The sequence below is a fragment of the Lissotriton vulgaris genome, chromosome 5 (genome assembly GCF_964263255.1).
Source record: "Lissotriton vulgaris chromosome 5, aLisVul1.2, whole genome shotgun sequence".
Taxonomy (NCBI): Eukaryota; Metazoa; Chordata; class Amphibia; order Caudata; family Salamandridae; genus Lissotriton; species Lissotriton vulgaris.
Window position 1 is genome coordinate 1,928,876,847 of NC_141693.1, and position 12,683 is coordinate 1,928,889,529.

Here is a 12,683-nt window from a genome sequence, read left to right on the forward strand (position 1 = left end):
TAAGCATCCCCCCTCCCCAAGTCCCTCCCACTCCAGCAACCCCAACCTGCCGAAGCCTCATCCTCACAGAGCACAACTCCCTCAACAGTGTAACCAACAACTTAGTGCTCATAGCAAAACTTGTGTAGGGTTGTACCCTCATGGAGGACCGCTAGTGGCACAGCACTTCACCCGATATACAGGTGCAGGCGACATTAACTTGAATCAAACTGAAACGCAAAATATGTGTCCATTAATCCACAAGCCCACATTCCCAGTCCCACCCCCGCGCTGGATGCAGGCAGTGAAGCAGACCCAGAGAAAACATAACCCCATTCCACAATGCACAGAAGCGTAGGGGGGGGGGGCATTCCCATTCAATGCAGTGAATCCCATTCCCCGCACTTAATAATTGTCCGGCCACACCCAATCTGGACCTCAGCAGCCTGTGCGGTCACGACACCTCCATTAGTGCACATCACGTAATGTGGGACGGAGCACGACGTCCACTGCTCCGCGACTCTCTAGGTTGTCCCCCTTCCAGTTCTGAGGGCTTGCGAGCACAGGGTACACAAAAAGACCCGCCCCAGTGCCCTCATGAGCGGCAGGAGCAGTCACAACATGGCCGTTGTCTCTGAAATCCCATGAGGAAGGCCTGGTAGCTTAGTACGGACATGAGTGCTTGCGATAGGTCAGGGCAGGATAGGGCTACAGTCACAGTATTTCAGCCGCTCCCCACCCCTTCACCGCCCAATGCACAAATCAAAGATAAAACGCCAGCAGCTCACCTCAAGTAGTTTCTCATCAACAAACCTTGCATAGCCAGCCGAAAGTGGCAGTGCAGCAGTACCTCGCGGTAATTCGTGCAGAAGTCTCTACCGCTGTGTGAAGTTTGAGTGTTCCAGGCGCCTCAGTCTGAGTCTCTGTTCTGGTCTCGTCTGGCTTCCGACCTCGCCTCTTGCTGTATTTTCTTGACAAGTTCGAGGGCCGCCTTAGGTGTTGGTAGCACTATCGTCTGCTCCTTCCACACCACACGGAGCCGGGCAGGATACAACATGGAATACCCAACGTTTAATTCTCGCAGCTTGGCCTTCACCGCGGTGTATTCTCTACGTGCTTGCTGAACAGCAACCGTGTGATCGGGGTAGAATTCCAGAGTGTTGCCCTGGTGAATGATTTTGCCCTTCTCCCTTGCAAGCCTGAGGATCACGTCTCTGTCCCTGTAATTTAGGATCCTTGCTACTATCGGTCGGGGCGTAGCGCCTGGTGGTGGTTTGGGGCCTAGCGATCTATGGGCCCGTTCCACAATGAAGATCTGCGATAAGGCCTCCGCTCCAAAGATGTCCCTACAGAGCCCTTCGACATACTGTTCCATGCGGCCTGTGTTGGTGGATTCTGGCAGGCCCGCTATTCGCACGTTGTTGCGCCTCGAGCGCGCTTCCAAATCCTCCTCCTTTGCTTTTATTACCTCCAGGATGCGCTCCATTCCCGCGCATTTGGAGGTGGACGTGCGCGCCTCATCTTCGACCGCCGAAATCCTGGTTTCGGCTTCATCCAGTCGTTCGCCGTGCTTTTCTTGTCGGGCAGCCATGCCATCCATCCTGCACGTTAGATTGTCCAACTTCCCGTTTATGTCCTGTAGATTTGACTGAATCGCCAGCAGGATCTTCTCCATGTTGGTAGACGGTGGCGAGGCCGAAGACCCGCCGGCCTCCGTTGCGTCATCCACTGGCTTAGTCCCCTTCCTATTATCAAAGGAGAGTTTTGGCTGCTGTTTGTCTGGCTTGCCCATGGTGGCGGGCGGTGAAGGCACCTTACTCAACTGGGGTCTAGTCGCCCTCGTTACTCTGGTCGACGTCGCCGTGTTTCCGTTTTGGTGGTAGTCAGCAGATGCACTCGATGGCTAGGTCGTTCCCAAGGTGGCTCTCTCTGGTTGCAGTACTCCAGCAGGGCTATGGAAGCGACGTGCACTGGCCAGTGCCGCAGCGGTGAGAGACGAGGGAGATGGTCGCCTACGTGCCTGTGTGGATAGGGCGCCTCGCTGTTAGTCCATCCGGAGCCTCTGCCCCTTTGTTGCGTGGTTCCCTGCCCCCGATGTCTGTTCGCTCCCTAGCCCCCTGCGTCTTGACCTCCGAATCAGCGGACGTCAGAAGGCCTCCAATGCGCTGTGCCCAGATGTTATGCGCGCGGTAGTGTGCCCAGTCCTACTACCCGCCGGTCCGCCGTTAGGGCACCTCGTTATACGAGCAGGAGCCCGCCTGCGTTAGTGCTGCGAAATCGCCGTACCGGGAGGGGGTGCCGCCATCTTGTCAGGCAACCCAGTCGATGTGGAAGCGGACACCGCCGCTAAAGCACAGGCCTGCAGCGGTGTGGACGTGCTCTCTGGCCCTGGCGGTCCGTGAGCAAGGATGGGTGCTGATGTTGGGTTAAGCGGTCTGCCTGCTACCGCTCGTGCGTTGCTCGCGACATACCTCCGGTCGGCCGCCGGCCATCTTGTCAGGCAGTCCGGTGCGGGTTACAGCGACCTCGGTTTTTCTCCGCGATGCAGGGGGAGCGGCCGCCTCCGCAAACATCCAACTGTGCTCCGCATCTTCCTGCACCCGATCGTGGTCGCGCAGGGTGGGTTGGTGGGGCTTTAGTGGCAATGAATCACATCGTGTGATATCGCCCTGCGGAGCTGCAGTTCAGGCAGCCATTCCGCTGTGCGCCCCCTAGCACCTCCAAGCTTTGTGAACACCTTGGCATGTCGCAGCTGATCTAACAACACCGGTATGAGAGGTAATAGGTACTTGTTCTTTATTGTGACTTTATTCAACGCTCTGTAGTCCACGCAAGAGCGAAGATCACCCTCCTTCATCGGTATAAAAAATATGGAGGATGATACAGGCGAAGAAGAAGGTCGGATAAACCCATTCTTTAACATCTCATCCAAATATTGCCGTAGATGTTTCTCCTCCGCCTCCGACAACGCAGAAACCCGACTACAGGGCAATATGGCCCAGGAACCAAATCAATACGGCAATCAAAAGCCCTGTATGGTGGCAAAACACACGCCTGATCCTTATCAAACACCTCCTTGTTGTATGCCACAAACGAAGGAGGCAAACTGTTCTGAACGCAACCACTCGCTGCACAAGACAACGGAGACACCCAATCAGTCGCCTCACAATAACAGTGAAGAAGGCAATACTCCGAATCGAGCGTGACCAACCTCCGCGCCCAATCAATTCTGGGATTATGGGCCTGTAACCAGGGTACCCCGAGTACCACCCCAAAAGCTAGTGCGGCTATCAGATCGAAACAGACTGTCTCAGAATGCCCATTATCGAATGTCATCAACAGAGGTTCGGTTTGTTGAACCATCGACCCAGAGATTTGCTCTGTGCCGTCAATAGCCCTCACAGGTTCAGGTTGTTTTTTCATCACACACGGAACCATCAACTTCTCGGCCAACCCGATATCCATAAAGTTCCCTGTGGCCCCACAATCTAATAACACCGACAAGGAAGCTCTACCAGCAGATGAATAAGCGAAGCAAGCCGACACCGTGAAATGATGCAGGACTTTTTGAACTGCCCCTTGTACATCATATGGATTACAATATTTACTCTCAAGGACAGAAGGCCTCTCACACCCCCTTCCCACGAAAGCCACATCCTTATTCACCGGTATCCGGGATGGTTTCACTGGACACTCTCGAGCGAAGTGTCCACCCCTCCCACAATACAAACACAACTGCAACAACCGCCTCCGCTCCTTCTCCTCCTTGGATAAGGGACCCCGCACCCCACCCAATGGCATAGGTTCGTGATCGGTCTTCACACCCCCATGTTCAGATGTTTCTCTCTTGGTTACAGTTGTCTTTGGGGGTTGAAACCGGATCTTTTCCCCTTTTCTTTCACTCATTCGATGGTTGAGTTTTACAACCAAATCAATTAACTCAACACAATCTTCGGGGGGGTCTACAACCTGTGAGACAATTTCTTTAAAGTCCTCCCACAAGCCCTGATAAAATAAAGAGGTTCTCTTTGCCATGGGCAATTGTGTCTCTGCTACTAAGCGATTAAAGGTAGCCACATAACCCAGAAGATCCTGCTTACCCTGCCGTAGCTTAAACAATTCAACATCGCTTGCCTGCATGAACGCATGCTTAGCAAACAGACTATGCATCTGGAGCTTGAAGGCCGGAAAACTACTTAACACAGCGTCATTGTTTTCGACTAAGGGGACCGCCCAACCAGCAGCAGTACCCGAAAGATATGAAATCACAAACGCTACCTTAGTAGTATCGTCAGGAAAAGCGGTTGGTCGACACATGAAGTGCAAATGGCACTGGTTCATAAAGATAGCATATCTGCTACTGTCCCCGGAAAACCTCTCTGGAGCTGCTAGAGGCACCGGCACAGGAGTGTTCACTGTAACAGACAAAGGAGTAGGAGACCCACTCTGCCCCCCTCTCCTTTCATATTTAAATGTGGCTGGTTGAATCAAGGGGGGCCTAGTCTTTACTGAGTGATCCCTCCCTCTTCTCTTGGTGCTTTCCTCAATCATTCTTCACTCAGGCGGCGTATTAATTCGTGGGCTTGGTTTTCTGTTCCGATGCCGACCAGCCCAACACCGCAGGAGTGAAGAACGTCCCAATCCTCTACCCTCGCCGTGACCCCCAACACCCGCGATCAAAACGGGTGGCGGAGAACACGACACTGGGAGAAGGTGGGTAACAAAACAAGGGAACCCAAGGTCTTGGGGAACACAGCTCGTCTTCTCTGGCTTCTTGGCAGCTGACAACTTGACTCAGACGAGACCGCCCAGTAAACAAACAGGAGTGGCCTGATACGAAACAGGATTTCTTCCACCGCAATCGTATTGGTTGTTTCTTGCGTAACCCCAGACCAACCACGCACCCTCGGGAAACACCAAGAATCTCAAAGGGGGTGGAATACACAATCATAAGACAAAAAGGGACAGGGGAAAAAAGGCACCATGGGAATTCGAAAGACACCTAAAAAAAACCTGGAATCTAAAAAGAACACGAAGGTAGCACAAAAAACGGCCGTTATTCAGCTCCTTCGTGAAACCACCCAAACAACGTACAAGATGGTTTGGATACAAAAAAGGGGTAAATAACACGACGCTAGAACTCTTAGGAAACGCAGCCGCGAATCCCGGAACATCACCGAAGATCAAAAACAGGTCCCCAATAAGGGTTCAGTAATGCCCAATGGATTAAGAAACAGGGTAATAGGGAAAAAAGGGGATCAACACCCAGCACTTGAAAAGACCGCTGGAACAGAGCTCGAAGGAAAGGGAACAAGGTAGAACAACAGGAACAGGAAACACACGGCAAGGGACCATAGTAGAAACCAAGCACCTGTTTCCTGTTGGCAGCCCCCTTTTAAAGCGAGCCCTAGGGAGCATCCATAAATTTGCATATGCACTTGGCACTTTAAGCTAAAACCAATGAATGGGGAACTAGACAGAAGGCACCAGTCCCCCCTGAACCCCAACATAGGGATCCAGCACAGACTTAGTAAGGCCAGATTGAGGTGCTCCTAATAAACAGAACTCATTGTTTAGTAAGGACCCAGTACAGACTTGTTAGGCTGGAGAGAGAAGCTCTTAACAAACAAAACTCTTTCTTTAGTAGGGAGCCAGCAGAGACTTTGTAAGGCCGGAGAGAGGTAATCCTAATAAACAAAACTCTTTATTTCGTAGGGGGCCAGTGCAATGCAAAAGCTAAGTAAATCTAACACAGTCTCTGGAGTCCCTGATGCTGTATCTAGGCAAGGAGACCACCTCCCCAAGTGTAACTGGGCAACAGCCACCGTCGTCCTTGCTGCCAATGGATTGCCTAAGCATGTAATCACTGGTTGATATTGGTACTGCACAGATCTACAGATTCAGCGAAACCTATGTACTGTGCAGGAAGACAGCACAATGTTCAGCAGAAGCAACTACCTGAACCCTCACACAGAAGACAGCATTCACCACTACATTACAGGTGAAGACTAAGACATTCAAAGCACCACTCACCTATAGGAGAGAGAAACTTCACTTGGGAGACAGCCACCCCTGCAAAGGAAGAAAGAGACACAGGCACAGCAAGGGTAAAAAGAGAGATAGAAACAGATGTAAGAGACAGACAAGGAGACAGACAGAGGAGGGAGAGAAATACAGAGAGACAGGGAGGGGATAGCTAGAGAGAGGCCTGCAGGGAGAGAAAGAGAGAGAGGGACAGGGACCGAGAGAGACAGAGGAGCGAGACAGGACAGGGATTGAAAGAGGCCTAAAGGGAAAGACACAGAGAAAGTGAGAGCTGCAGCTTGGTGCATTAATAGTCCACTTTTGCTCTTAGAAACCAACTACCCCTCCAATCACACATTGACTGTGCCTGGGGCCCAGGTTAGAGCGCTGCTCCCTTTCTTCTAGGGTTGTAGTATATTACAGACATACACACATTACAGAGAGAGAGTGAGAGGAAAAGGTATTCCCCCAAAGTTGAAGCAGAGACTGAGCTGGATTAATTAATAGAGTTGGGTGAACCTCTGAACGCTCGAGCCAGGCTCCAGGCTCGAGCCAGATGCCTGGCTCTGGTTCGGCTCGAGGCTCTATTCGAACGTTGACTCCAAACTGAGTCGAGCTTTCAGTGAACACTAGTGGGTTTCGAGGGCTAACGGGTAATGAGTAAAACTCAATAGTTGAAAATTAATTAATATATCATGAATTTATTCACTACTTTTGTATCAATAGGTATTCTTCACAGGCCAACACGTGTTTCACGACAACATGTCGCTTCATCAGGCCCATGTAATATATGTTTAACAATTGCTGTTTAATTACACACTGCAAAAAAACAAAAAAATGCACATTTGCAACAAGACTACATATTCGATATTAATAATGATCATTTCCATGAGGGACACTTTAAAAGGAAAATAGAAATAGAAAAGAAGAAACGGAATGGAAAAAGATAAAAGACAAATATTTAAAATATATACATGTAATGAAGGGGAAATGAAATTAAATAACCAACTCCTACAGAAACAAAAATGATTCAACAAATTTCATAATAATGACTTAAACCAATAAACTTCACAGGAGCTTTGGTGATCGTGAAAAGATTACGTGAAAGAGAGAGCTTTTGGATTTTTAAACTCCAAGCTTACATGTTAGGTTCCAATAAAGAAGAATTACAGGGTATATTATCAACAACTAGCGATATTTATCGCTAAATGAGCTTAGCGAAAAAATTTTTATCGCTGCACATTGCCGGATTTTATCGCAGAAATATGGTCCTATTAGCAACATTTATCTCCAATGCGATAAAATATCCGGCGATAGCAGCAAAATGCGTGAATATTGCCTGAAATACAGTGATATTCACGCATTATCGCTAATAGGGACTTAACCTGAATATCCACCTCCCGTTGGATATACAGGCTAAGAAGTGGTCTGAGCAGGATTTGGTTTTGGCGATATTTAAGCTTAGCGCAAATTTTTTCATCGCTACGCCTGCGTTGATAATAGGCGATAGGGATGTTAGCGACAGCTTTCAGTCGCTAACAGGTTAGGTACGCCTACTTTGCATGTCATTAGCGATAAATATCGCAAACATGCAAACGATTAAATTATCGCCACTTTGCGGCCGAAAACGGCCGCTAAAGCGGGAATAATCTCATTTCGTCCCCCTTGATAATATGCCCCTACGTTATTTAATATGATGCTTTACCATATCATTTTCCCTTCTGTATCCTTGTGATCAGCTACTTTAACAAGTGGAATGATCATTGTATAGTGACTTAATGTACACTCTAACATGTCAAATTGCTAGAATGAGAAACATCTGTTAATATCTATTAATTAGTTTTCGACTATTTAGTTTTAGTCATTAACTATTAGACTTCAAAACCAGTCAGTGTCGGCTTAAAATTCTGACATGACTGGAGGTTGTTGTCCTGTAAATCCTTGTGAGGTCTGTGTCAAACCGTTTAGACAGCTTCTGTTGCCCCACCCTTCGATTTTGGTAGCAAACAAGCTTTCAGTGAGGCGACGTGGCGTAGTGTCTGCAGCTGCCAATGGTGTACCATGGGTGTTTTACTTTTGGCGTGACTCCCAGTCTTGATATAGCACTCTGTGAATTCTGGAAAATCTCTCTGTGTTGAAAAAAAATGAAACATATTCTGTGTCAGTTGTGAAGCACTCGTGTCTTGGGCAAGGTTTGGGCTATGCAAAACTGAGCAAAATAACATATGGATTTCGCCTGTTAACTAGGCTCTAATATCATCATCCATCAATTTATAACAAAGTATTAACTTTTGATGGCAGAAAGAGATACCCAACTAATGGCCAAATTGCACAGTGTGAAATTGGAAAATCTAGGCTCAATTGCGGCTTCCCTTCTTGACCAACTTGTGTGATCCTAGCCACATACTTTATTCCACCAAGCCACCTTTTTGTTCATTATTACATATGAATGAGAGCACCATCAAATATGTGAGTTCAGGATGTATGCTGTATGAAAACTTATTTTGCTTTTAATAGCCTATAATGTTGCTCCAGTGCTAACAAGAATCTAGGCATCATTTAAGGTGTATATAGAGGTCGAAGTGGGCGGTATTGGATGGGCACGGTGTACCCATACTTTTTTGATTTATGAAAAACCGTTCCCCTACTTTTTGTAAAAAGACAACTGACGGTTAATTCGGATAGCCTAAATGCTTCAGCTAAAGTGTCATTCAGTGAGTCTCCTATACTGTGAAACTAAAGCAGGGCAAACAGCTAAACCAGCCTTCCGTCCAAGGTGCCTGATTGCCTGAAAGAAATGCAAATCTGTGCAACAAGTTAATTCTGCAAACGTAAATGCTTATCAGCAAATGAAAAGGATGCTTGGGAGTGGTACTGGCTTCAATTGATCAAATCACTTCAAGCTTTGTGATGACAAAGATTTACTATTTTTGAGTGGTGCAAAGAGTTAACAGCAGAGCTGTGAAGTGTGTGCTTTTAATATAATTGTATCTATATTGGCTTACTACCCCATACATAGGGACAGTTATGAAAAAACACTTGCATTACGTATAGTCTGGGTATTACTAAAATCTATATTTTTGAAGCATCATTTTATCTTTAATCTTTTTGCACATTTTGTAGCAGTCTATCCTATTCTGTGTGCAATGCAAGTTAAAAATAATAACTTATATATTTACAGTGCTTTCTGTCACAGGCTGTGACCTCGTAACACCAAAAATACAGGTCATTATTCTCACTGTACCAGCCAAGATTTAATTCTGTGACTCTTTGGTTACACACCACCGTGCATTGACTAGTAGTAGAGGTTTCATAATGTTCTTTAGTGTATTTCCACAGAGTAACAGCTGTTTTATTTATTTTTCACTTAAGCTGCATCTTATTTTATAGGTAGCTACCTGACCGTGAAAGACCCACAAAAGTACAAAATATTTTGTTATTTTTATCTACACCTTTGACCCTGCCCCACGCTCACTGACCCCTCCCCATTGCATGCAGCATCATAGTACACATACTTTTTTAATGCACTTCGACCGCTGGGTGTACATGAAAACTGACTTGCCTCTTACTTCACCAGTATGCATGGTATGATGGTTTCACAAATCATGTAGAAAAACTCTCACTTTTAATTAATACTTTTCAAATAATCTTTTCTAATCTGAAGAGCTTCTTCATGTTAATGAAATATACTTAAGTACATTTTGAACCCATCCTATTATATTCTAACATGTTTGTTGCTTAATTTAGTTATCCTTGGGGCATATTATCAACGGCCAGCGATAATTATCGCTGGCCATGCTTAGCGATAAATTTGTTATCGCAGGCTATCTCTGGAATTTATAGCTCATTATAAACAACGCGTTTCTCCAGGGCGAAAAAAATTACAGAGATAGTGAGGTTATCGCCGTTTTGCAGGGAACATTGCTGATTTTCCAGCGATGTTCCCTGCATAAAGGCGACAACCTTGCTGATACGACCCTGTGATCGTATCAGCATAATCCAGCCCCAATGTTAAGTATAGGTAAGTAAGGATTTTAGCAGACGTTATTTTCGCCAAAATCTAACCTGTGCTAAAATCTTGTGTGCTGCCTTGTAAATATTGCGATGTAAACATAAGCGATATTTGCAAGGTAGTCCACCCGGGGTACGCCCAGTGACGCCCACTTTGCATTTCATTAGAGATGCAGAGGGAAGCATTGGGAAAAAGGGTGCTAACATGCGATTATGCATGTTAGCACCCTCTTGTAAATAGGGCAATAGTTTTATCTCCGCTTTTATATTACAAAAGATATTTGTAAATATGCCCCCAAATATTTCCAAGGCTCGGCTCGTGTACGGGCTGTTAGAGCCAGTCTTCTCGTGGCTCGGCTCTGGCTGGGCTCCCTGTAATTTGTTTTCTCGTCCACCTCTATTAAAGTTGGTTACATTGTGGTACTAAAAGGAAAGTCCTGTAGATGGCGCCATTGGATAAGGTGGCGAGCGGTAGGCAGTGTTTGTGATCTCTTTTGCTTTCAAACTCTTACCCCGTGCCCCAGCAGTAACACAAACATGGCGTGCGGGCGCTGCTGAGCGGCTGCTAAACACCTGTCCAGACCTCTCTGTGATTACTGCAGGTGGGATGAGCTCAGTGGGAGACTGATGATTGACTGAGAGTAGCTGCAGGGGCTCGGGATGTTACCAGCACTGACCTACAGGAGCCAGCCTCCTCCCAAGGCCTGGCGAGGCGCAAACTGTAGCGCTTTGACGATGGTCACTATTGTGTGAGGCACTCTGCGCACAAAGGGTTGGCTCTGGCTCGGCTCTGGGGCCCGTTGGATGAGCGGCGAGCCACGGATGAGCCAGGCTCTGCCCTTTCTCACCCTCCACATGAAACTTTGATTGAAAAAAAAGACAAAGAAAACAGCATCCTGCGTAGGAGAGCTGATGACGTCACATAGTAGGAGTATGAAGGAAACGTGAAATGTGTTTTTAATTCTTACACAGACCTTGAAGTTTTAATAAAACGCAAACAAGACGTTGCAGTGAAGCTAGGAGACACGGTGGGCCCTTGGATGGCTCGGAGCGTGCTTAGGCTGCTAAGGGGACCCGGGACCCGCGCTCATCCATTCACTGCGGCTCCAGCACCTCGACTGGTGAACGCGAGTCCCCTGCGTGTCACAGGGAGGGGTGCACGAAACAGGGAGAGGAGCAGACCACAGAGTGACTTGTAGGTCAGGAGGCCAGGCAGAAGTCCGAGAGTAGGTGCAGGCCAGAGAGAGGGGTGCAGGCCAGAGAGAGGGGTGCAGACCAGAGAGAGAGGCGCAGGCCAGAGAGAGGGGTGCAGACCAGAGAGAGTGGTGCAGGCCAGAGAGCGGTGCAGGCCAGAGAGAGCGGTGTAGGCCAGAGAGAGCGGTGCAGACCAGAGAGAGGGGTGCAGGCCAGAGAGAGCGGTGTAGGCCAGAGAGAGCGGTGCAGGCCAGAGAGAGCGGTGCAGACCAGAGAGAGGGGTGCAGACCAGAGGGAAAGGTGCAGGCCAGAGAGAGCGGTGCAGACCAGAGAGAGGGGTGCAGACCAGAGGGAAAGGTGCAGGCCAGAGAGAGCGGTGCAGACCAGAGAGAGGGGTGCAGACCAGAGGGAAAGGTGCAGGCCAGAGAGAGCGGTGCAGACCAGAGAGAGGGGTGCAGACCAGAGGGAAAGGTGCAGGCCAGAGAGAGAGGCGCAGACCAGAGAGAGGGGTGCAGACCAGAGAGAGGGGTGCAGACCAGAGGGAAAGGTGCAGGCCAGAGAGAGCGGTGCAGACCAGAGAGAGGGGTGCAGACCAGAGGGAAAGGTGCAGGCCAGAGAGAGAGGCGCAGACCAGAGAGCGGTGCAGGTCTGAGAGCGAGGTTCAGGTTAGAGAGAGAGGCGCAGGTCAGAGAGAGAGGTACAGAGACCGAGGTGCAGGCCTGAGAGCGAGGTGCAGGCCAGAGAGAGCAGTGCAGACCAGAGAGATCAGGTGCAGGCCAGAGAGAGCAGTGCAGACCAGAGAGATCAGGTGCAGGCCAGAGAGAGGGGTGCAGGCCAGAGAGAGAGGTGCAGGCCAGAGAGAGAGGTGCAGGCCAGAGAGAGAGGTGCAGACCAGAGAGAGAGGTGCAGGCCAGAGAGAGAGGCGCAGGCCAGAGAGAGAAGTGCAGGCCAGAGAGAGAGGCACAGGCCAGAGAGAGGGGTGCAGACCAGAGAGAGAGGTGCAGGCCAGAGAGGGAGGTGCAGGTTAGAGAGAGAGGCGAGGGCCAGAGAGAGGGGTGCAGACCAGAGAGAGAGGTGCAGGCCAGAGAGAGAGGTGCAGGCCAGAGAGAGGGAGGTGCAGGTTAGAGAGAGAGGTGCAGGTTAGAGAGAGAGGTGCAGACCAGAGAGAGCAGGTGCAGGCCAGAGAGAGAGGCGCACACCAGAGAGAGAGGTGCAGGTTAGAGAGAGAGGTGCAGACCAGAGAGAGCGGGTGCAGACCAGAGAGCAAGGTGCAGACCAGAGAGAGAGTTGCAGGCCAGAGAGCGAGTTGCAGACCAGAGAGAGCGGTGCAGGCCAGAGAGAGCGGTGCAGACCAGAGAGAGGGGTGCAGACCAGAGGGAAAGGTGCAGGCCAGAGAGAGCGGTGCAGACCAGAGAGAGGGGTGCAGACCAGAGGGAAAGGTGCAGGCCAGAGAGAGAGGCGCAGACCAGAGAGCG

General features: G+C 49.1%; 1 protein-coding gene across 1 annotated transcript in view; it reads left to right on the plus strand.

Moving 5' to 3' along the window:
* Positions 1 to 4,962: 4,962 nt before the first annotated feature.
* The window catches only part of LOC147717753 (olfactomedin-like protein 2A), a 227,722-nt gene continuing 220,001 nt past the window's right edge, over positions 4,963 to 12,683 (plus strand). The window contains exon 1 of the mRNA XM_086919879.1: positions 4,963 to 5,016. Coding sequence (XP_086776005.1) covers positions 4,963 to 5,016 — 54 coding nt within the window. The remainder of the gene's footprint in view (positions 5,017 to 12,683) is intronic.